This window comes from Oncorhynchus mykiss, chromosome 5, assembly GCF_013265735.2.
Source record: "Oncorhynchus mykiss isolate Arlee chromosome 5, USDA_OmykA_1.1, whole genome shotgun sequence".
NCBI lineage: Eukaryota > Metazoa > Chordata > Actinopteri > Salmoniformes > Salmonidae > Oncorhynchus > Oncorhynchus mykiss.
In genome coordinates this window covers 16,829,794-16,847,281 of record NC_048569.1, presented here as the reverse complement: position 1 = coordinate 16,847,281, position 17,488 = coordinate 16,829,794, and the positions used below count along the sequence as shown (strand labels likewise).

The 17,488-nt window shown below is 48.0% G+C and overlaps 1 protein-coding gene across 1 annotated transcript in view; it reads left to right on the top strand.

Moving 5' to 3' along the window:
• The window catches only part of LOC118964572 (metal transporter CNNM4-like), a 77,208-nt gene that overhangs the window by 22,173 nt on the left and 37,547 nt on the right, over positions 1-17,488 (top strand). The window contains exons 3-4 of the mRNA XM_036976954.1: positions 5,832-5,969; positions 6,401-6,570. Coding sequence (XP_036832849.1) covers positions 5,832-5,969; positions 6,401-6,570 — 308 coding nt within the window. The remainder of the gene's footprint in view (positions 1-5,831; positions 5,970-6,400; positions 6,571-17,488) is intronic.

Below are 17,488 nucleotides of genomic sequence, written 5' to 3'. Positions count from 1 at the left end.
CTCTACTTTCTCTACTTTCTCTCTCTCTCTACTCGTTCTCTCTTTACTCTTTCTCTCTCTCCTCTCTACTTTCTCTCTGCTCTTACTCTCTCTACTTTCTCTCTACTCTTTCTCTCTCTACGTGTTCTCTCTCTACTCGTTCTCTCTCTCTACTCGTTCTCTCTCTACTCTTTCTCTCTCTACTCTTTCTCTCTCTACTCTTTCTCTCTCTCTACTCTTTCTCTCTCTCTACTCTTTCTCTACTCTTTCTCTACTCTTTCTCTCTACTCTTTCCGTCTCTCTCTACTCTTTCTCTCTACTCTTTCTCTTTCTCTCCTCTCTCTACTTTTTCTTTCTCTCCTCTACTCTTTCTCTCTCTCTCCTCGTTCTCTCTCTACTTTCTCTCTCTACTCTCTACTTTCTCTCTCTCTACTGTCTACTCTCGCTACTTTCTCTACTCTTTCTCTCTCTCTCTACTTTCTCTACTCTTTCTCTCTCTCTCTACTTTCTCGCTCTACTTTCTCTCTCTCTTTCTTTCTCTCCTCTCTCCTCTTTCTTTCTCTGCTCTCTACTCTTTCTCTCTCTCTCCTCTCTCCTCTTTCTTTCTGTCCTCTTTCTTTCTCTACTCTCTCTACTCTTTCTCTCTCTCTACTCTTTCTCTCTCTACTCTTCATCTCTCTCTACTCTCTCTACTTTTTCTCTGTCTACTCTCTCTCTACTCTTTCTCTCTCTCTACTCTCTCTCTACTCTTTCTCTCTCTCTACTCTCTCTACTTTTTCTCTCTACTTTTTCTCTCTCTACTCTTTCTCTCTCTCTCCTCTCTCCTCTTTCTTTCTGTCCTCTTTCTTTCTCTACTCTCTCTACTCGTTCTCTCTCTCTACTCTTTCTCTCTCTACTCTTCATCTCTCTCTACTCTCTCTACTTTTTCTCTGTCTACTCTCTCTCTACTCTTTCTCTCTCTCTACTCTCTCTCTACTCTTTCTCTCTCTCTCCTCTCTCTACTTTTTCTTTCTCTCCTCTCTCTAATCTTTCTCTCTCTCTCCTCATTCTCTCTCTACTCTCTCTCTACTTTCTCTCTGCTCTTTCTCTCTCTCTACTCTCTGTACTCTTTCTTTCTCTCCTCTCTCTCTACTCTTTCTCTCTCTCTACTTGTTCTCTCTCTCTACTTGTTCTCTCTCTCTACTCATTCTCTCTCTACTCTTTCTCTCTCTACTCTCTCTACTTTCTCTCTCTCTACTCTTTCTCTACTCTTTCTCTACTCTTTCTCTCTACTCTTTCTCTCTACTCTTTCTCTCTCTCCTCTCTACTCTTTCTCTCTCTCTACTCTCTCTACTCTTTCTCTTTTCTCCTCTCTACTTTTTCTTTCTCTCCTCTCTCTACTCTTTCTCTCTCTCTCCTCATTCTCTCTCTACTCTCTCTCTACTTTCTCTCTCTCTACTCTCTGTACTCTTTCTTTCTCTCCTCTCTCTCTACTCTTTCTCTCTCTCTACTTGTTCTCTCTCTCTACTCGTTATCTCTCTACTCTTTCTCTCTCTACTCTCTCTACTTTCTCTCTCTCTACTCTCTACTCTTTCTCTCTACTCTCTCCTTTCTCTACTCTTTCTCTCTCTCTCTACTTTCTCTACTTTCTCTCTCTCTCTACTCGTTCTCTCTTTACTCTTTCTCTCTCTACTCTCTACTTTCCTCTCTGCTCTTACTCTCTCTCTACTTTCTCTCTACTCTTTCTCTCTCTACGTGTTCTCTCTCTACTCGTTCTCTCTCTCTACTCGTTCTCTCTACTCTTTCTCTCTCTCTACTCTTTCTCTCTCTCTACTCTTTCTCTACTCTTTCTCTACTCTTTCTCTCTACTCTTTCCGTCTCTCTCTACTCTTTCTCTCTACTCTTTCTCTTTCTCTCCTCTCTCTACTTTTTCTTTCTCTCCTCTACTCTTTCTCTCTCTCTCCTCGTTCTCTCTCTACTTTCTCTCTCTACTCTCTACTTTCTCTCTCTCTACTGTCTACTCTCGCTACTTTCTCTACTCTTTCTTTCTTTCTCTACTCTCTCTACTCTTTCTCTCTCTCTACTTTCTCTCTCTACTCTTCATCTCTCTCTACTCTCTCTACTTTTTCTCTGTCTACTCTCTCTCTACTCTTTCTCTCTCTCTACTCTCTCTCTACTCTTTCTCTCTCTCTACTCTCTCTACTTTTTCTCTCTACTTTTTCTCTCTACTCTTTCTCTCTCTACTCTACTCTCTCTCTACTCTTTCTCTCTACCCTCTCTACTCTTTCTCTCTCTCTCTACTCGTTCTCTCTACTCTTTCTCTCTCTCTCTCTCTACTATTTCTCTCTACTCGTTCTCTCTCTACTCTTTCTCTCTCTCTACTCTTTCTCTCTCTACTCTTCATCTCTCTCTACTCTCTCTACTTTTTCTCTGTCTACTCTCTCTCTACTCTTTCTCTCTCTCTACTCTCTCTCTACTTTTTCTCTACTTTTTCTCTCTCTACTCTTTCTCTCTCTACTCTCTCTACTTTCTCTCTCTCTACTCTCTACTCTTTCTCTCTACTCTCTCCTTTCTCTACTCTTTCTCTCTCTCTCTACTTTCTCTACTTTCTCTCTCTCTCTACTCGTTCTCTCTTTACTCTTTCTCTCTCTCCTCTCTACTTTCTCTCTGCTCTTACTCTCTCTACTTTCTCTCTACTCTTTCTCTCTCTACGTGTTCTCTCTCTACTCGTTCTCTCTCTCTACTCGTTCTCTCTCTACTCTTTCTCTCTCTACTCTTTCTCTCTCTACTCTTTCTCTCTCTCTACTCTTTCTCTCTCTCTACTCTTTCTCTACTCTTTCTCTACTCTTTCTCTCTACTCTTTCCGTCTCTCTCTACTCTTTCTCTCTACTCTTTCTCTTTCTCTCCTCTCTCTACTTTTTCTTTCTCTCCTCTACTCTTTCTTCTCTCTCTCCTCGTTCTCTCTCTACGTTCTCTCTCTACTCTCTACTTTCTCTCTCTCTACTGTCTACTCTCGCTACTTTCTCTACTCTTTCTCTCTCTCTCTACTTTCTCTACTCTTTCTCTCTCTCTCTACTTTCTCGCTCTACTTTCTCTCTCTCTTTCTTTCTCTCCTCTCTCCTCTTTCTTGCGCTGCTCTCTACTCTTTCTCTCTCTCGCCTCTCTCCTCTTTCTTTCTGTCCTCTTTCTTTCTCTACTCTCTCTACTCTTTCTCTCTCTCTACTCTTTCTCTCTCTACTCTTCATCTCTCTCTACTCTCTCTACTTTTTCTCTGTCTACTCTCTCTCTACTCTTTCTCTCTCTCTACTCTCTCTCTACTCTTTCTCTCTCTCTACTCTCTCTACTTTTTCTCTCTACTTTTTCTCTCTCTACTCTTTCTCTCTCTCTCCTCTCTCCTCTTTCTTTCTGTCCTCTTTCTTTCTCTACTCTCTCTACTCGTTCTCTCTCTCTACTCTTTCTCTCTCTACTCTTCATCTCTCTCTACTCTCTCTACTTTTTCTCTGTCTACTCTCTCTCTACTCTTTCTCTCTCTCTACTCTCTCTCTACTCTTTCTCTCTCTCTCCTCTCTCTCTACTTTTTCTTTCTCTCCTCTCTCTAATCTTTCTCTCTCTCTCCTCATTCTCTCTCTACTCTCTCTCTACTTTCTCTCTGCTCTTTCTCTCTCTCTACTCTCTGTACTCTTTCTTTCTCTCCTCTCTCTCTACTCTTTCTCTCTCTCTACTTGTTCTCTCTCTCTACTTGTTCTCTCTCTCTACTCATTCTCTCTCTACTCTTTCTCTCTCTACTCTCTCTACTTTCTCTCTCTCTACTCTTTCTCTACTCTTTCTCTACTCTTTCTCTCTACTCTTTCTCTCTACTCTTTCTCTCTCTCCTCTCTACTCTTTCTCTCTCTCTACTCTCTCTACTCTTTCTCTTTTCTCCTCTCTACTTTTTCTTTCTCTCCTCTCTCTACTCTTTCTCTCTCTCTCCTCATTCTCTCTCTACTCTCTCTCTACTTTCTCTCTCTCTACTCTCTGTACTCTTTCTTTCTCTCCTCTCTCTCTACTCTTTCTCTCTCTCTACTTGTTCTCTCTCTCTACTCGTTATCTCTCTACTCTTTCTCTCTCTACTCTCTCTACTTTCTCTCTCTCTACTCTCTACTCTTTCTCTCTACTCTCTCCTTTCTCTACTCTTTCTCTCTCTCTCTACTTTCTCTACTTTCTCTCTCTCTCTACTCGTTCTCTCTTTACTCTTTCTCTCTCTACTCTCTACTTTCTCTCTGCTCTTACTCTCTCTCTACTTTCTCTCTACTCTTTCTCTCTCTACGTGTTCTCTCTCTACTCGTTCTCTCTCTCTACTCGTTCTCTCTACTCTTTCTCTCTCTCTACTCTTTCTCTCTCTCTACTCTTTCTCTACTCTTTCTCTACTCTTTCTCTCTACTCTTTCCGTCTCTCTCTACTCTTTCTCTCTACTCTTTCTCTTTCTCTCCTCTCTCTACTTTTTCTTTCTCTCCTCTACTCTTTCTCTCTCTCTCCTCGTTCTCTCTCTACTTTCTCTCTCTACTCTCTACTTTCTCTCTCTCTACTGTCTACTCTCGCTACTTTCTCTACTCTTTCTTTCTTTCTCTACTCTCTCTACTCTTTCTCTCTCTCTACTTTCTCTCTCTACTCTTCATCTCTCTCTACTCTCTCTACTTTTTCTCTGTCTACTCTCTCTCTACTCTTTCTCTCTCTCTACTCTCTCTCTACTCTTTCTCTCTCTCTACTCTCTCTACTTTTTCTCTCTACTTTTTCTCTCTACTCTTTCTCTCTCTACTCTACTCTCTCTCTACTCTTTCTCTCTACCCTCTCTACTCTTTCTCTCTCTCTCTACTCGTTCTCTCTACTCTTTCTCTCTCTCTCTCTCTACTATTTCTCTCTACTCGTTCTCTCTCTACTCTTTCTCTCTCTCTACTCTTTCTCTCTCTACTCTTCATCTCTCTCTACTCTCTCTACTTTTTCTCTGTCTACTCTCTCTCTACTCCTCTCTCTACTTTTTCTCTACTTTTTCTCTCTCTACTCTTTCTCTCTCTACTCTACTCTCTACTCTTTCTCTCTACCCTCTCTACTCTTTCTCTCTCTCTCTACTCTACTCTTTCTCTCGCTCTACTCTTTCTCTCTCTCTCTCCTACTCTTTCTCTTTCTCTTCTCTCTCTACTTTTTCTCTCTACTCTTTCTCTACTCTTACTCTCTCTACTCTTTCTTTCTCTCCTCTCTCTACTCTCTTTCTCTCTCTACTTTCTCTACTCTCTCTCCTATTTCTCTCTACTATTTCTCTCTCTCTACTCGTTCTCTCTCTACCCTCTCTACTCTTTCTCTCTCTCTCTCTCTACTATTTCTCTCTACTCGTTATCTCTCTACTTTCTCTCTACTCTCGCTCTACTTTCTCTCTCTACTCTTTCTTTCTCTCTACTTTCTCTTTCTCTCTCTACTTTCCCTCTCTACTTTCTTTCTCTACTCTCTCTCTACTCTTTCTTTCTCTCCTCTCTCTACTATTTCTCTCTACTCTTTCTCTCTCTACCCTTTCTCTCTCTCTCTACCCTTTCTCTCTCTCTCTACCCTTTCTCTCTCTACTCTTTCTCTCTCTCTACTCTCTCTCTACTCTTTCTCTCTCTACTCTCTCTCTACTCTACTCTCTCTCTCTCTCTCTACTCTTTCTTTCTCTCCTCTCTACTATTTCTCTCTCTACTCTTTTTCTCTCTCTCTACCCTTTCTCTCGCTCTCTCTCTACTCTTTCTCTCTCTACTCTTTCTCTCTCTACCCTTTCTCTCTCTCTACTATTTCTCTCTCTTTCTCTCTCTACTCTTTCTCTCTCTACTCTTTCTCTCTCTACTCTCTCTTTCTCTACTCTCCAGCTGACAATAGGAACAGAAAGAAGGTGGACCCTAACAAGAGAATGCGTGACTTTTCTGCCTTTAAGCACACAGAGAATGAGTGCAGGGTGAAGATCTCTCCTCAACTGATGCTGGCTGCTCATCGCTTCCTGGCTACAGGTGAGTTGACTATCACCTGACAGGAAGTAGCTAGTAGTAAACACTTTTAGTATATTACCATACCATGGTATTAGAGTTAAGAACTTAACACAGGTCAAGCAGATGTCATGGCATTTCAGTGGAGATTTGTCGGTTACACTTGACTTAAAGCCTGAAGGTCTAACGCGTTAACTTGTTATAAGCATTTATGAGACTTTATAATGTCACTGAAAAAAGTCATCTCTATATATCAACAAAATTGTTGGTGTTTAGTCAGGATGATGTTGAGATGATTAGACATCCTAAATGGGTCATACATCCTCATAACAAGTCTTACAGTCTGTAACTGCATCCTGTTCATGTGTTCTACAGTTCTACTTCGTGTGACTGATTTGTCTGAATTGATGGTACAATCTGTAAGTGATTTCTGGGTCTGTGTCTCCCCCCAACAGAGGTGAGTCTGTTCAGTCCCAGTCAGGTCACTGAGAAGGTATTACTGAGGATTCTGAGGCACCCTGACGTCATCCAGGAGATCAAGTTCAACGACAGCGACAAGCGCTCTGCTCTGCACTACATCTACCAGAGAGGCAAACCTGTCGACTTCTTCATACTCATTCTGCAGGTACACAGTACTTGCACACACGTAGTCCAACATGTAAAAACTTCAACACCAATGCAATATCTATCCTCATCTTCCAGCTAGACGGCTCACTCACAGCTTTAAACACACACAGACTGGATTAAGGTCAACAGTTTGATTCCTGTGGTGTGACTCAGGCTATTGGCTTTAGCTCTTTAAGTGTACAGCACTTGAACACAATGTATATGGGTGGGTGTGTCAGATGACTCACTAATTGATCCCTACTATGTAAGGAGAGACTGAGGGGGGAAGGGGAGAGAAAAGGAGAAGAGGGGAACAAGGAAGGGGGAGAAGGAGAGTAGAGAAGACGTGACTAGAGTCAGGTGGAAAGGTAAAGGAAGGAGATGAGACTGAATGGGTCGAAGAGAGCGAGGATTGGATCTGACCCCGTATGCAGCCTGGATCTGACCCCGTATGCAGCTACTGACCCTGGATCTGACCCTCTATTATAGCTACTGACCCTAGATCTGACCCAGTATGTAGCTACTGACCCTGGATCTGATCCTGCATAAAAAGTGCATTTGTAAAGTATTCAGACCCTTTGACCATTTCACATTCACTGTAATGACAAAGCGAAAACAGGTTTTTATAAATGTTTGCAAATTGATTAAAAATAAGAAAAATAAGTATCATATTTACCTAAGTATTCACACCCTTTGCTATGAGGCTGGAAATTGAGCTCAAGTACATCCTGTTTCCATTGATCATCCTTGAGATGTTTCTACAACTTCATTGGACTCCACCTGTGGTAAATTCAATTGATTGGACATGATTTTGAAAGGCACACACCTGTCTATAAGGTCCCACAGTTGACAGTGCATGTCAGAGCAAAAACCAAGCCATGAGGTCGAAAGGAATTGTCTGTAGAGCCCTCCATTTGGTAAATCTGACCACAACTCTATCCTCCTGATTCCTGCTAACAAGCTACAATTAAAGCAGGAAGTATCAGTGACTCGGCCTATAAAAAAGTGGTCAGATGAAGCAGATGCTAAACTACAGGACTGTTTTGCTATCATAGACTGGAACACATTCCGGGATTCTTCCGATGGCATTGAGGAGTACACCACATCAGTCACTGGCTTTATCAGTAAGTGCATCGAGGACGTCGTCCCCACAGTGACTATACGTACATACCCCAACCAGAAGCCATGGATTACAGGCAACATCCGCACTGAGCTAAAGGGTAGAGCTGCCGCTTTCAAGGTGCGGGACTCAAACCCGGAAGTTTACAAGAAATCCTGCTATGCCCTGCGATGACCATCAAACAGGCAAAGCGTCAATACAGGGCTAAGATTGAATCATACTACACCGGCTCTGACGCTCGTCTTATGTGGCAGGGCTTGCAAACTATTACGGACTACAAAGGGAAGCACAGCCGCGAGCTGCGCAGTGACACGAGCCTACCAGATGAGCTAAATCACTTCTATGCTCGCTTCGAGGCAAGCAACACTGAGGCATGCATGAGAGCATCAGCTGTTCTGGATGACTGTGTGATCACGCTCTCCGTAGCAGACGCGAGTAAGATCTTTAAACAGGTCAACATACACAAGGCTGCGGGGCCAGATGGATTACCAGGATGTGTGCTCCGGGCATGTGCTGACCAACTGGCAGGTGTCTTCACTGACATTTTTAACATGTCCCTGATTGAGTCTGTAATACCAACATGTTTCAAGCAGACCACCATAGACCACCATGTGCCCAAGAACACTAAGGTAACCTGCCTAAATGACTACAGACCCGTAGCACTCACATCCGTAGCCATGAAGTGCTTTGAAAGGCTGGTAATGGCTCACATCAACACCATTATCCCAGAAACCCTAGACCCACTCCAATTTGCATACCGCCCCAACAGACCCACACGCTGATCCTCAACACTGGAGCTCCCCGGGGGTGCGTGCCCAGCCCCCTCCTTTACTCCCTGTTCACCCACGATTCCATGGCCAGGCACGACTCCAACACCATCATTAAGTTTGCAGACGACACAACAGTGGTAGGCCTGATCACCGACAACGACGAGACAGCCTATAGGGAGGAGGTCAGAGACCTGGCCAGGTGGTGCCAGAATAACAACTTGTCCCTCAACGTAACCAAGACTAAGGAGATGATTGTGGACTACAAGAAAAGGAGGACCGAGCACGCCCCCATTCTCATCGATGGGGCTGTAGTGGAGCAGGTTGAGTGCTTCAAGTTCCTTGGTGTCCACATCATCAACAAACTAGAATGGTCCAAACACACCAAGACAGTCGTGAAGAGGGCACGACAAAGCCTATTCCCCCTCAGGAAACTAAAAAGATTTGGCATGGGTCTTCAGATCCTCAAAGGTTTCTACAACACACACACAGAGAGAGGGGGAGACGCTCACACTGACACACACACACAGAGAGAGACGCTCACACTGACACACACACACAGAGAGAGAGAGACGCTCACACTGACACAGAGAGAGAGAGAGGGAGAGACGCTCACACTGACACACACAGGGAGCGAGAGGGAGACGCTCACACAGACACACACACAGAGAGATAGAGAAACGCTCACACTGGCACACACAGAGAGAGAGAGAGACGCTCACACTGACACACACGAGAGAGAGAGAGAGACGCTCACACTGACACACACGAGAGAGAGAGACGCTCACACTGACACACACGAGAGAGAGACGCTCACACTGACACACACGAGAGAGAGAGAGAGACACTGACACACGAGAGAGAGAGAGAGACGCTCACACTGACACACACAGAGAGGGAGAGACGCTCACACTGTCACACACACAGAGAGAGAGAGAGAGAGACGCTCACACTGACACACACAGAGAGAGAGAGACGCTCACACTGACACACACGAGAGAGAGGGAGAGACGCTCACACTGACACACACACGAGAGAGAGACGCTCACACTGACACACAGAGCGAGAGAGAGAGAGGGAGAGACGCTCACACTGACACACACAGAGAGAGAGAGAGGGAGAGAAGCTCACACTGACACACACACACAGAGAGAGAGAGAGACGCTCACACTGACACACAGAGCGAGAGAGAGAGAGACGCTCACACTGACACACACACACAGAGAGGGAGAGAGAGAGACGCTCACACTGACACACACACAGAGAGAGGGGGAGACGCTCACACTGACACACACACAGAGAGAGAGAGAGAGACGCTCACACTGACACACACAGAGAGATAGAGAGACGCTCACACTGACACACACAGAGCGAGAGAGAGACGCTCACACTGGCACACACAGAGCGAGAGAGAGACGCTCACACTGGCACACACAGAGCGAGAGAGAGACGCTCACACTGACACACACAGAGAGAGAGAGAGAGAGACGCTCACACTGACACACACAGAGAGAGAGAGAGACGCTCACACTGGCACACAGAGAGAGAGAGAGACGCTCACACTGACACACAGAGCGAGAGAGAGAGAGACGCTCACACTGACACACACACACAGAGAGGGAGAGAGAGAGACGTTCACACTGACACACACACAGAGAGAGGGGGAGACGCTCACACTGACACACACACACAGAGAGAGAGAGAGACGCTCACACTGACACACAGAGAGATAGAGAAACGCGCACACACAGAGAGAGAGACGCTCACACTGACACACACGAGAGAGAGAGACGCTCACACTGACACACGAGAGAGAGAGACGCTCACACTGACACACACAGAGAGAGAGGGAGAGACGCTCACACTGACACACACAGAGAGAGAGAGAGAGACGCTCACACTGACACACACAGAGAGAGAGAGAGACGCTCACACTGACACACACAGAGAGAGAGAGACGCTCACACTGACACACACACGAGAGAGAGGGGGAGACGCTCACACTGACACACACACACGAGAGAGAGAGAGAGACGCTCACACTGACACACACGAGAGAGAGAGAGACGCTCACACTGACACACACGAGAGAGAGAGACGCTCACACTGACACACGAGAGAGAGAGAGATGCTCACACTGACACACAGAGAGAGAGAGGGAGAGACGCTCACACTGACACACACAGAGAGAGAGAGAGAGACGCTCACACTGACACACACAGAGAGAGAGAGAGACGCTCACACTGACACACACACAGAGAGAGGGGGAGACGCTCACACTGACACACACACAGAGAGAGAGAGAGAGACGCTCACACTGACACACACAGAGAGATAGAGAGACGCTCACACTGACACACACAGAGCGAGAGAGAGACGCTCACACTGGCACACACAGAGCGAGAGAGAGACGCTCACACTGGCACACACAGAGCGAGAGAGAGACGCTCACACTGACACACACAGAGAGAGAGAGAGAGAGACGCTCACACTGACACACACAGAGAGAGAGAGAGACGCTCACACTGGCACACAGAGAGAGAGAGAGACGCTCACACTGACACACAGAGCGAGAGAGAGAGAGACGCTCACACTGACACACACACACAGAGAGGGAGAGAGAGAGACGTTCACACTGACACACACACAGAGAGAGGGGGAGACGCTCACACTGACACACACACACAGAGAGAGAGAGAGACGCTCACACTGACACACAGAGAGATAGAGAAACGCGCACACACAGAGAGAGAGAGAGACGCTCACACTGACACACACGAGAGAGAGAGACGCTCACACTGACACACGAGAGAGAGAGACGCTCACACTGACACACACAGAGAGAGAGGGAGAGACGCTCACACTGACACACACAGAGAGAGAGAGAGAGACGCTCACACTGACACACACAGAGAGAGAGAGAGACGCTCACACTGACACACACAGAGAGAGAGAGACGCTCACACTGACACACACACGAGAGAGAGGGGGAGACGCTCACACTGACACACACACACGAGAGAGAGAGAGAGACGCTCACACTGACACACACGAGAGAGAGAGAGACGCTCACACTGACACACACGAGAGAGAGAGACGCTCACACTGACACACGAGAGAGAGAGAGATGCTCACACTGACACACAGAGAGAGAGAGGGAGAGACGCTCACACTGACACACACAGAGAGAGAGAGAGAGACGCTCACACTGACACACACAGAGAGAGAGAGAGACGCTCACACTGACACACAGAGAGAGAGAGAGACGCTCACACTGACACACACACGAGAGAGAGGGAGAGACGCTCACACTGACACACACACGAGAGAGAGACGCTCACACTGACACACAGAGCGAGAGAGAGAGAGGGAGAGACGCTCACACTGACACACACAGAGAGAGAGAGAGGGAGAGAAGCTCACACTGACACACACGAGAGAGAGGGAGAGACGCTCACACTGACACACACACGAGAGAGAGACTCTCACACTGACACACAGAGCGAGAGAGAGAGGGAGAGACGCTCACACTGACACACACAGAGAGAGAGAGAGGGAGAGAAGCTCACACTGACACACACAGAGAGAGAGAGAGAGGGAGAGACGCTCACACTGACACACACACACAGAGAGAGAGAGAGACGCTCACACTGACACACAGAGCGAGAGAGAGAGAGACGCTCACACTGACACACACACACACAGAGAGGGAGAGAGAGAGACGCTCACACTGACACACACACAGAGAGAGGGGGAGACGCTCACACTGACACACACACAGAGAGAGAGAGAGACGCTCACACTGACACACACAGAGAGCGAGAGGGAGACGCTCACACTGACACACACAGAGAGATAGAGAAACGCTCACACTGGCACACACAGAGGGAGAGAGACGCTCACACTGACACACACAGAGCGAGAGAGAGACGCTCACACTGGCACACACAGAGCGAGAGAGAGACGCTCACACTGACACACACAGAGAGAGAGAGAGACGCTCACACTGACACACACAGAGAGAGAGAGAGACGCTCACACTGGCACACACAGAGAGAGAGAGACGCTCACACTGGCACACACAGAGAGAGAGAGACGCTCACACTGACACACAGAGCGAGAGAGAGAGAGACGCTCACACTGACACACACAGAGAGGGAGAGAGAGAGACGTTCACACTGACACACACACAGAGAGAGGGGGAGACGCTCACACTGACACACACACACAGAGAGAGAGAGAGAGACGCTCACACTGACACACACAGAGAGCGAGAGGGAGACGCTCACACTGACACACACAGAGAGATAGAGAAACGCGCACACAGAGAGAGAGAGAGAGAGACGCTCACACTGACACACACAGAGCGAGAGAGAGACGCTCACACTGGCACACACAGAGCGAGAGAGAGACGCTCACACTGACACACACAGAGAGAGAGAGAGACGCTCACACTGACACACACAGAGAGAGGGGGAGACGCTCACACTGACACACACAGAGAGATAGAGAAATGCTCACACTGGCACACACAGAGCGAGAGAGAGACGCTCACACTGACACACACACAGAGAGAGAGGGAGAGAGAAGCTCACACTGGCACACACAGAGCGAGAGAGAAACGCTCACACTGGCACACAGAGCGAGCGAGAGAGAGAGACGCTCACACTGACACACACAGAGAGAGAGAAGCTCACACTGACACACACACAGAGAGAGGGGGAGACGCTCATACTGACACACACAGAGAGCGAGAGGGAGACGCTCACACTGACACACACAGAGAGATAGAGAAACGCGCACACACAGAGAGAGAGAGAGAGACGCTCACACTGACACACACAGAGCGAGAGAGAGACGCTCACACTGGCACACACAGAGCGAGAGAGAGACGCTCACACTGACACACACAGAGAGAGAGAGAGACGCTCACACTGACACACACAGAGCGAGAGGGAGACGCTCACACTGACACACACAGAGAGATAGAGAAATGCTCACACTGGCACACACAGAGCGAGAGAGAGACGCTCACACTGACACACACACAGAGAGAGAGGGAGAGAGAAGCTCACACTGGCACACACAGAGCGAGAGAGAAACGCTCACACTGGCACACAGAGCGAGCGAGAGAGAGAGACGCTCACACTGACACACACAGAGAGAGAGAAGCTCACACTGACACACACACAGAGAGAGGGGGAGACGCTCATACTGACACACACAGAGAGAGAGAGGGGGAGACGCTCACACTGACACACACACAGAGAGAGGGGGAGACGCTCACACTGACACACACAGAGAGGGGGGAGACGCTCACACAGAGAGAGAGAGGGGGGGAGACGCTCACACTGACACACAGAGAGGGGGGAGACGCTCACACAGAGAGAGAGGGGGGAGACGCTCACACAGAGAGAGAGGGAGGCTCGCATGGAGAGGGAGAGAGAGGGAGTTTCACACTGACACAGAGGAGGGGATTAGAAATGAAGCACACAGTGAGAGGGGAGGGGAGAGGGAGAGGCTCACAGCTACACACAGAAAGAGGGAGAGGCTCACAGCTACACACAGACAAAGAGGGAGAGGCTCACAGCTACACACAGAAAGAGGGAGAGGCTCACAGCTACACACAGAAAGAGGGAGAGGCTCACAGCTATACACAGAAAGAGGGAGAGGCTCACAGCTACACACAGAGGGAGAAGCTGACATCTACACGCAGAGAAAGAGGGAGAGGCTCACCGCTACACACAGAGAAAGAGGGAGAGGCTCACAGCTACACATAGAGAAAGAGGGAGAGGCTCACAGCTACACACAGAGAAAGAGGGAGAGGCTCACAGCTACACACAGAGAAAGAGGGAGAGGCTCACAGCTACACACAGAGAAAGAAGGAGAGGCTCACAGCTACACACAGAGGGAGAGGCTCACAGCTACACACAGTCACTTTAGTGTCATTCTCATTAAGTTGGCACTGTGCTACATCAGGCAGACAGACACATTAGTCCACTCTGAGTGCAGACCCATAAAGCCTTCTGTGTATGCCAAGCCCACAGACACATACACACTGCCCCACAGAGCACATCACTACATCACAGGCTGGATTACTTCTCCCTTAGTGGCAGTCAGGCAAAGGTTACAAATCCCCCTCACACCCTCCCCCCTGCTGCCTGCTGTTTCGCTGGGGCGATTACCCAGATCACCCTGGGGCAGAGATCAGGGCGATGAGTCTTAAACGACTCTTGGTTTTCCCATCAGTCACTTCATGACGCTTGTCAGTGTGGGAGGTTTGGATCTCTTTTCTGAGCAAGGTCAAAGCTCTACAAGTGTACATACCATAGCCACCACAATCCACTCAGACAATACATCAACACAGACTTACCTAGGCTTTGCCCTCAGAACCCATTCACCTGTGTGTGTGATACTCTGTTGTTGACACACAAGGTGACACTACAGCTCCCCTGACAGCAACATGAGCACAGCTGCTCTGCTACCACCATTCAGGAAGGTGTGTGTGGGGGGGTCATCTCCAGGAGGTCATTGGGATCACTGTACAACCTATTTTTCCAGACTAAAACAATGACAAAAACAAGATGAGATGCCCTTGGAAAATATGATACCCATTACAAATGACTTTTCATTTTAGTCAATGAAAATGTGACGAGGGGAGAAAACCATATGAGACTAATAGACAGTTAATTTGGCATGAAGCTCCCTTTTCATTTCATGCAATCCTCTCGTTGGCAGAATTGACTTGTTTTAGTTGCGCGGCCTGATTGAGCTGTTCTGCCTGGCTCTCCTGCACAGCTCCCAGGAGGTCACTGTTCTGCCTGGCTCTCCTGCACAGCTCCCAGGAGGTCACTGTTCTGCCTGGCTCTCCTGCACAGCTCCCAGGAGGTCACTGTTCTGCCTGGCTCTCCTGCACAGCTCCCAGGAGGTCACTGTTCTGCCTGGCTCTCCTGCACAGCTCCCAGGAGGTCACTGTTCTGCCTGGCTCTCCTGCACAGCTTCCAGGAGGTCACTGTTCTGCCTGGCTCTCCTGCACAGCTCCCAGGAGGTCACTGTTCTGCCTGGCTCTCCTGCACAGCTCCCAGGAGGTCACTGTTCTGCCTGGCTCTCCTGCACAGCTCCCAGGAGGTCACTGTTCTGCCTGGCTCTCCTGCACAGCTTCCAGGAGGTCACTGTTCTGCCTGGCTCTCCTGCACAGCTTCCAGGAGGTCACTGTTCTGCCTGGCTCTCCTGCACAGCTTCCAGGAGGTCACTGTTCTGCCTGGCTCTCCTGCACAGCTTCCAGGAGGTCACTGTTCTGCCTGGCTCTCCTGCACAGCTTCCAGGAGGTCACTGTTCTGCCTGGCTCTCCTGCACACCTCCCAGGAGGTCACTGTTCTGCCTGGCTCTCCTGCACAGCTCCCAGGAGGTCACTGTTCTGCCTGGCTCTCCTGCACAGCTTCCAGGAGGTCACTGTTCTGCCTGGCTCTCCTGCACACCTCCCAGGAGGTCACTTCAGTCACTCCTCAATCCTTTGAACTGATGCGAAGCCAGGACCCTTCACTTGTAACTAACCTCAACTAGAAACAATGTTTACTCTCTCTCTTTCTGTCGTGGAGGATATGTTTGCTTTCATCACACCAGAAGCTCTATTCTCCCATCTGTTATTCATCTGTTATTCATCTTGCCTCTCTCAATGCTTTTTTTCCTATGGGGAAAACGATAGCTATACTAGGAGTAAAGTAATACTTCTGGGATTTTTGGAAATGCTTACCCCTCCCCCCCTCAACAGGTATGATGGGAAGAAAATTAATTAATTGTTAATTGTTTAACCTGTAGCCAAGACTTTATAGCCTATGTGGTTAATTGTAGCTGGAATTGGTTACAGTCTGCCACAATATCAATGTTGCCAGCTAATTTATACAAAGCCATGTTGGACAAGACCTTCTGAATGTGAACATGATGGAAGTTAGAGGTTGAGGTTAGAGGCCTATATTCATTATTTAATAGAAAGAAATGCACAGATTTTATGTGACTAAAATGTCTTTGACTAAAACTAGACTAAAATTGACCAGAGTTTTAGTCGACTGATAATAACTAAAACTAACGAAGGATGAAATGACTAAAATGTGACTAAGACTAAAAGGAATAGCTGCCAAAATGAACCCTGATTGGGATGTGTTTAGCCAGGGCACGTTGACATTAAACCCTCAGAGTGGGTGTGTTGAGCCAGGGCACGTTGACATTAAACCCTCAGAGTGGGTGTGTTGAGCCAGGGCACGTTGACATTAAACCCTCAGTGGGGTGTGTTGAGCCAGGGCACGTTGACATTAAACCCTCAGAGTGGGTGTGTTGAGCCAGGGCACGTTGACATTAAACCCTCAGTGGGGTGTGTTGAGCCAGGGCACGTTGACATTAAACCCTCAGAGTGGGTGTGTTGAGCCAGGGCACGTTGACATTAAACCCTCAGTGGGATGTGTTGAGCCAGGGCACGTTGACATTAAACCCTCAGAGTGGGATGTGTTGAGCCAGGGCACGTTGACATTAAACCCTCAGTGGGATGTGTTGAGCCAGGGCACGTTGACATTAAACCCTGATTGGGATGTGTTGAGCCAGGGCACGTTGACATTAAACCCTCAGTGGGATGTGTTGAGCCAGGGCACGTTGACATTAAACCCTCAGAGTGGGATGTGTTGAGCCAGGGCACGTTGACATTAAACCCTCAGTGGGATGTGTTGAGCCAGGGCACGTTGACATTAAACCCTGATTGGGATGTGTTGAGCCAGGGCACGTTGACATTAAACCCTCAGTGGGATGTGTTGAGCCAGGGCACGTTGACATTAAACCCTCAGAGTGGGTGTGTTGAGCCAGGGCACGTTGACATTAAACCCTCAGTGGGATGTGTTGAGCCAGGGCACGTTGACATTAAACCCTCAGTGGGATGTGTTGAGCCAGGGCACGTTGACATTAAACCCTCAGTGGGATGTGTTGAGCCAGGGCACGTTGACATTAAACCCTCAGAGTGGGATGTGTTGAGCCAGGGCACGTTGACATTAAACCCTCAGTGGGGT